Below are 8,265 nucleotides of genomic sequence, written 5' to 3' on the forward strand. Positions count from 1 at the left end.
GGATCAGGGAACCGTAATACGAGGCAGAAAGCGTTGCTTTGCGGCGTGTAATAGCTGTAGCTGGGATGCAAGGCGCTTTTCTGTCACGAATTCTCGTCACAGAACTAGGCACGTAGACGGAGTTGTATTTATTGGACTAGAATGGCATCGCGGTTCTGCTCGAGTAAATCTGAAATAGCTCAGCTGTAGCCAGCGGAGATACTACAGATGGGAATGACGGGGAAGTTGGCCCATTCTTAAATATCTTCATGTAGAAACCATGTAGGAAAGTTGAGCTATGACCAGGTTCCTTCATTATGGGCTAAACTGACTCTGAATGGAACCCTGGTAAGTCGGTGAAGTTACCCAGGTGTGAAGGAGCGAGCACACAGGAGCCACCCTTGTACAAACTACTTGATCCAAAAGGAACCATTTTGCATCTTACTAATAAATGCAAGTTTATTTGTGACGAACAGTATTTATACATATATATATATAAGGATTAGAGATAGGCTTAGACCTCTAAAAGACCCACTTCAAAGCTCCTTGACTTATTAGAAAGTTCAGACTGAATCAGACTTCTGTGGTTCAGTCATCATCTCTCAAATAGACTGAAACTGGAATTACACAACACGAAGGAACACTTAGTTCTAGAACATGTCCTAAAAGGAATCCCATTTTATAACCTTTCTGAATCTCAGAAGTTTAGATCCCATCACACAACTGTACTTGATAACTCTGACTTAAAGTTACTGATTTTAGAAAAGCTGTGTTTATTGGTGCAAAACCTTAAAAATGTGGAGATTTTTTACCTCAATTGGAAAAACTTTCCAAGATGCACAGATTTATTCTGACTCGTTCAACTTTAAGCCTACAAGACTGGAGCTTGAGCTGATTTCCTAATGGTCCTTCTTTAAATTTGCTGCTATTTATGTGGATAGTTCAGATCAGCATTTGGAAGGATGAGCAAAACATGAAAGAAAATATAACCTAAAATTGTGTTTCAAGAAATTTCTTAAGGTATATATGTTGGGGCAATGGGAAGAAATACCAATTCCCTGTTTCCCTCTACTCTGTTAATTTTGGGCTTATTCCTCTCTGACACCCAACCTCATCACAGCTGAGGTACTCCTCACCTCCTAGCTCTACTAAACCTTTCCTGCTTCCAAAAGTTACAGTACTTCTTTACTTTCCCAGGATATGCCAGCTGGCACTAAGGGGGAAATACGAAAACACGGGGTAACACTGAAGCTAAATTGATATGTTCTATATTCAACTGGCTATTGAAAAGTGATCAATATCTTTTTCTCATATTAACCATTTCACACTTTCCTTTAAAATGTAGGAGGCTTATGAATTGCAAGAGATATACTGGAAGTGTGAGTTATTTGTGCTTTTACTCCTTCTGGGATGAAGTCGTCACCTGCATCACTAAACCTCCAGAGCTATTTTCGGTATGCTCGGCTGGGCTCCGTGCCTCTTGGGGTTCCTCTGAACCTCCCTGTGCTGCTTTCCGTGGGCTCCATGGCAGGTCCAGGTAAAATATGCTTCACAGTGCTGCCTGACAAATGTACTGTGCTCTGGGAACAGGGAGCCAGTATAACTCATTTAATAGTCTGAAACTCTTTTTCTTGATTCCGCTTAATGTTTTCTGGTCCACAGTCTTGCTAGTAATTGATGCTTGATAAGGACATAAATGCTGTCATGAGAAGAACTCAGCTGTTGATGGCTTAGCTTGGGTCCTTCTTCCCTCTTTGATAATAAACATAGTTCTGGCAACCTTCCATTTCCAGAAAGCTGAGTAACAAAAGTTGCTGCCCTTCTCAGAAAGCCTGACAAGGAAAGGGAATTGATAGAGCTGTCAGAAATGGGGAGACTAAAGTGAGGCTCACAGATTGTTACTTAGGCACATGAACAAGTGGCCTGATGTAAGAAAAAAAAAGAGCAAAAAAATAAAAAGCATTTCTGCTGCATGTTTGAAACTTTGGTCCTAATCATTTAGTTAGTGCAAAGCACATGCCAAGGTTTCAGGCAACAGAACTGCTTGGGTCATTTCCTACCCGCTTTGCAGAGCTGCAATTAGCAGCACAGTGGCATTAACAAGACAGCTTTACACAGGTTTTCAAAGTAAAAACATAACAAATCCCTAAAGGACCAACTACTTGTAAAATGTGAGAGGGAAGCTCTAGGCCTGATTTTTCGGAGGTGGGTGCCAGGCTTTGCCCGCAGGCAGCGTGACCGTCAGAGCCATCCGCCACCCTCCACGATCCCTGTGCTTTCCCCCAAGGAGGGGAAACCTCCTGTCTCCTGCACTCAACCTTTGTGTTGCCCCTTCTTGCACGGGGATGGATGCTGCACAGCTCCGAGTGCCCTCTCATCCACATTTGCCGTAAACACCTAGAACACCTGTTTATTCTGACTCACCCACTCCTCATGCAGACTCTCCCTTTTTTTGACAGCAGACCTCACTCAGGTAGTATGTGCTGCTAATATCCTTTCAGGACCATGTAATAACATGCCTTCTATCCAATTCCTAACATCCTTCAATCACCTCAGCCAGTGGGCTAACTGCTAACACTCCTGTGATTTATATAAGTGCAATTAATTTAAACTGCATCACTCTGGTGTTATGCCGGTGAAAATGCCCTGAGAGGGAGTACCTCGCTGGTGAATCAGACCCTTTACTTTTAACAAACATACAAAAGAACAGATCCCAAGCCAGTGAAAATCTGCATGGCTCCATTCATTTCAACGCACAAACTTAAACCAGCTCAAGTTCTGAATCACAGCTCGTGTAACAGACTGTTTAGATACAGACTAATGCCTCACATCCTGAAATGGAATGCTTTCCCAGAGTTGGCATGGGACAGGGACTTCTTAGATGGAACAGAGCTGAGAGGGGAGCAGGACCGCAAATGCAACCTTTTAAAAATGCTTTGTGGATTTCTTCATTTCCGTGGAGTTGAGAAAAGCAACAGCCTGTCTCCCTGCAAGCTCTGCTCTCCCTTCTGGGAAGAGCTGTGTCTGTTTCTCCACCCCAGTTGCCAAGCAAGTACCTGGGAAGTCCCTTTCCTTGCCACTTTCCCTTTCCTCCCATAGCCTGGGTGCGTTCCCTGCAACTTGGAAATTCATGTGACACCTTTCCCTGACAGACACCAGAGGTGGATGCTCAACAGCTGAATCTTTTTAACCAGTTCTTGAAAATGGCTAACTTTCTCTGCACTTGTTTTGGCATCCCCATGATTAAGAAGTCATGCAGCTTGACAAAGCACTTTACTCTTACATGTCTTAACAGAACCAGAGGGGTTTGGTTTTGTTTTTTTTCTTCACATCTAGTCCAACACCTGCTGCAAAAGAGGGCTGGGGTGGTCTCTGTAAAACACCCTCTGCACCTCCTCCCGACAGGACAGAGCCCTAGCTGCACACCGGCACTGCATACCAGTATGTGCCCGGGCAGGTGTAGTTAATACACAAGGAGGGGGGGAAAGGGGTGGGGAGGGAAAACCGAGTCAAACCGAGTGTAATTTGTGTTAGAAATTTACCAGCGTTCGGCTGTTCATATTTTCAAAATGTGAACATATTAAAATTAAGAAACCTATCTGTGATTAATCGTCTCTAAATCACTCTGGATAACCAGAAAATTCTGTGGCACCTTTAGGAGACTTTCATTGTAAATGAAATACATAATACAGATTATACCTTCATGGGAAATCAAGAGGTTCTAAATATATTGATGGAGAAGGACTTTTGAGAGACATTTAAATTACCCCGTCTATAATTGGGGGTGTGTGTGTGTGTGTGTGTGTGTGTGTGTGTGTTTACCTGTGCATCTTTTAGCTGCTTTGGACTATTAGGAAAATTTCTCTGGCAGTGCTCTAAGAGGATAAGCACAAGAGTGACATAACTACTCCCAAGGAAGGAAAGGTCGAGGTTTTGCATTCTGCAGATTTTTAAAGTAAAACAGAAAGTATTCTTGATTTGAACAGTCTGAAGCAGCATGTATATGATATAAAACCCGTCACCCTGCTCTAAAATGTCATCTTTTCCAGGGCTTCTCCCTCTCCTTGAATTCACTGGCAATATCTCGCTGGCCCTTCTGCCTGGAAGGGTGCAGGTTAGGCCGGCGGGCTGCTGGTCGAAACGCAACTATTCAAAGGCAGCTCCCAAAGGGAGCAGGCACACAGTCGGTTCAAAGGCTTCCATTAGCTCTGCCCACTAACTTGTTATCTTGTAACGTGTCCCCCCCCGCTTCTGCCCTTAATGAACAGTTTGTTCCATTGTAATTCTTACATCAAACATCTGGAAACCAGACTTGAAAGTTTCAGTGCCTATGACTTATCCAGGTCTCTATCAGAAAGCAAAAAAAAAATAATTCAGCTGAGTCAGTAAACTGACCTTTTGGGTTTTTTTTAAAGCACTTTGACCAACACATGTTTCTAGCCCGAAGTTCTACAGAGGGCCAGGCACCCCCTTGGTAGCAGGGGACCGCGCTCGGACCGCCGCCGGCTGATTCACTCCTTTCAATCTTGCAGTTTTCTCGTACAGAAGAACCTGATCTTCATTTTTTATTGCTTCTTGTATTGAATCTTGCCATTCAGTTTACCACATTTTCCAAAAAAGGAAAAAAAAAAAAAAAAAAACAAACCAAAAAAAAAAAAAAAAAAACCCAGCCTGTTTGGAAAAGTGCTTGAGAACATCCCGAAGTGATTGGAGGAGAGGCAAAACCCTTCCCCCTTGCACCTGACTCGTGGGTATTTACGGCTCTTTTCAAGGCGCCTCTGCACTGCCGCTACACAACCGGAGTGGATGGAGTGCGTGGGGCTGGCGGGGCGATAGGGACCGATGCGCTCGCAGTGATCGCCTGGGCGACCGTTACACCCACCCGTGAGGAGAGCCTGGGAAGAAGGAGAAATCCTGCATCCAAAATGCCACGCTCTTTCCTGGTCAAGAAACATTTCAATTCATCCAAGAAGCCGAATTACAGCGAGCTGGACACTCATACAGGTAACAAAATGAAATCTAATGCCTTGCTTCGGAGGTTGCGGTCATGGTGCGGCAGTAATGAGGAGGGGTGGGATCGCCTTTCAGGCTTGAGGGAAGGGGTTAGTTCATTGCTAGCTCTTTTTTTTTTTTTTCTTTTGCTTACAAGGAGGGAGTTTTGAGAAATATGTCAATAGTACCTAGAATTAATCATAAAAGTTTGCTCATCCACTTGAACTCAAGTTACTTAGAGAGGATTTGGAGTTTTCCTGTTCCGTATCTGCTGGTGGTGGAATTGAAACTTTTATAGAAATCCTTCAGGAAGTTTCACTGCTTCGTTGTATCAGGCTGCACAGATTCAGAAGCAGCATGCTGCCTTGAAAAGACTCTCCGACTGTAATTTGTCTGTTCAAGGGCACTGTCTCCACCCATCAGAACACATGTATGAAATAATATTTCCTTAATCCTCCTTATGTTCGGATGACCATGCTGTGTGTTTAATTTATGCACCTTTTCATCCCCAAAATGCTGATTTTCCTGCCTTCTGAAATACTTTTTGGTTCTCTCACTTTAAAATTTTCTTTTTTCTCCAGTGATTATATCCCCATACCTGTATGAAAGCTATCCAGTCCCTATCATACCACAGCCAGAGATCCTGAGCTCAGTAGCTTACAATCCCATTACTGTGTGGACTACAACCGGGCTGCTACCGTCTCCGTTACCCAACGACCTCTCTCCACTTTCTGGATACCCCTCATCTTTGGGAAGAGTCAGCCCACCTCCGCCTTCTGACACCTCCTCCAAAGATCACAGTGGTTCAGAAAGTCCCATTAGCGATGAAGAAGAGAGAATCCAGTCCAAGCTTTCAGACCCCCATGCAATCGAAGCCGAAAAGTTTCAGTGCAGTTTATGCAACAAGACGTATTCAACTTTCTCTGGGTTGGCCAAACATAAGCAGCTGCACTGTGATGCCCAGTCTAGGAAATCTTTCAGCTGCAAGTACTGTGACAAGGAGTATGTCAGCCTGGGAGCACTTAAGATGCACATCAGGACCCACACACTACCTTGTGTCTGCAAGATCTGTGGCAAGGCTTTCTCTAGACCCTGGCTACTTCAAGGACACATTAGAACTCACACTGGTAAGAACAACCATTACAATTGCACTTTCTTGTTGCTGTAACATCAGGATGCCCTTTTGATATTTTTTCCACAGGTGGAAAAAACAGCAGCATTAGTTTTCTAACCTTGAAATGCATCCTCAGAATTTTAAACATGTCATTAAAAGGCTAAATTCTCCCTCTTGGGGGGTGGGTGGGAGGGGAGTGTAGTGTGTTCTCATAAACGTGGGTTAGGTACTGGCATAAATCAGCATTGCTCCCTTGATAATTTTAGGATGGTCTAGCCTATTTCCCCTAGCTGAAAGTTTTGCTTTAAGGGTTTTATGTTAACTTTCAGGCTTTGGAAATTGCTAACTTTGAGAAGCTGACTCTGAAATCAAACAGCAAAAACAGAAAGGCAATGCATGAGGGGATGATTTCTGACTCTCTAAGCAGCTGACAAGTTTTGCATGTGCTTAAGTCCTTAAGTATTAGAAACACATCATCACCAAAGCACTTGGTTTTTTTTCTGTTGAGGCAAAAACTTGATTTTGGGTATAACACTGGGTCCAATGTGATCTCTCTGCAGCTGTTTGCTGCTTTTCAGTCCAGGCTCTTGTCCCCAGTAATTCACACAATGCTAAGCAGAAAAAAGTTCTATGGAAATACTTGAAAATGTTGGGAGGAGCCCAACCTAAAAGTACTGCCTGCACCTGTAGATGCAGGAGGTGTCAGCGGCTTGTCTTTGGAGACGGCACTGAGCAGCATGTTCTGAAAAGACTGAGTTCTGCAAGTACAGCCAGCAGTGCTGAAAGCTGTTGTATCTGTGGCCTGGTTAACCTTTTATTACACTTTCTTTATTATAACAAATCCTTTCTCTTTGTTTGTTTCTTAGGATAAAAGCAGGTTTTACCTGTCCTAAATATGTACTTCTTTTTTAAAGCTTTATCCTATTGTCCCTTGATGTTTTCTTCTTAGGAGAGAAGCCGTTTTCCTGTCCTCACTGCAACAGGGCTTTTGCAGACAGATCCAATCTGAGGGCTCACCTGCAGACCCACTCGGATGTGAAGAAATACCAGTGCAAAAATTGCTCCAAAACTTTCTCCAGAATGTCTCTTCTGCACAAACATGAGGAATCTGGCTGCTGTGTAGCACACTGAGTCATGCAGTCAATGTTTACCTGGACTTGATGCATTTCTCCACTCCTGTTCCAAATGATAAGTGGAAATCCAAAGGTGTTTTCTTGTCTACTTTTCAGCCAAGAAAAACCCGAAACACCACCAAACAAGCAAACAAACAAAATAGTGGAAGAACTTAGAATGTCAGTAGAAATGAGCTTTAAGTAGTTTCTGTTCAGTCACACATTCGCATTCTTAAGTGTGAATTCTCAAATATGGGGAAAGACACCATGCATGACATTTCAAGTAGATCTAAAGGAAGAAGCATTATCAGCTTTCTTTATAGATGAAGCCAAATGTAGGTCGTCTTTTCTTGCTTAGAAAAGACTGCAAAGTTAACAATACATTCCTGCCAAGCCATTTCAACCAAAGAAACAGTATTTTAAGTGGAACTTTTAATACAAATACTACCCAAGTGAATTTTGCTAGACACCATTTATCTCAGGTGCCTTAAAAAGTATTCCGAGTTTACCTTAGTAAATGTTTAATATTATTCATTGCTGTGTTTTTTATTTTATTTTATTAGAAGCCAAGGCCTTCATTAATGATCTGAAATGCTTTAAAACTGCATAATTAAGAGAGGAAAAAAAAAAAAAACAAACATGTAAGAGAATGTACGAAAGATTGAAAGCCACAAACTCACCGCATGTGCCTTTAAAATAATAAAAAAAAAGACTGTAGCTTCAAACATTCCTGGTGCATGCTTGACCATCCTTTAATATGAAATAGTTCCTCTAAACTTTAATCTTTTTTTAAAAAAACGGGAATAAGTGCAAGAGAGGGGGTTCACGGGAGTTTGACAATTATTTTTTTTAAATGCACAAAGGAAATGCAATATTTTCAGCATTACCCCTCCAAGTGCCTTTTTTATTGATGACTTTGTAAAGTATGTGGACATAATGTAAATATTTTTATTTTTATATGATTGAATGTGTTAAGAATGAAAGCGAATTGTTGCCTATAGCAGCATCTATAGATAACTTGAAGAAAGTGTGAAGTGAAATTTATGTTGTTTTCTAGCCACTTTTTTA

General features: G+C 42.2%; 1 protein-coding gene across 1 annotated transcript; it reads left to right on the forward strand.

Annotated features, from left to right (window-relative positions):
* Positions 1 to 4,763: 4,763 nt before the first annotated feature.
* SNAI2 (snail family zinc finger 2) lies at positions 4,764 to 7,881 on the forward strand. Its single transcript, XM_009701761.1, has 3 exons — positions 4,764 to 4,983; positions 5,553 to 6,098; positions 7,035 to 7,881. The coding sequence occupies exons 1-3, from the start codon at positions 4,905 to 4,907 to the stop codon at positions 7,214 to 7,216; spliced, it is 807 nt and encodes a 268-aa protein (XP_009700063.1). The 5' UTR covers positions 4,764 to 4,904; the 3' UTR covers positions 7,217 to 7,881.
* Positions 7,882 to 8,265: the final 384 nt, after the last annotated feature.

This window comes from Cariama cristata, unplaced genomic scaffold, assembly GCF_000690535.1.
Source record: "Cariama cristata isolate BGI_N322 unplaced genomic scaffold, ASM69053v1 scaffold31226, whole genome shotgun sequence".
NCBI lineage: Eukaryota > Metazoa > Chordata > Aves > Cariamiformes > Cariamidae > Cariama > Cariama cristata.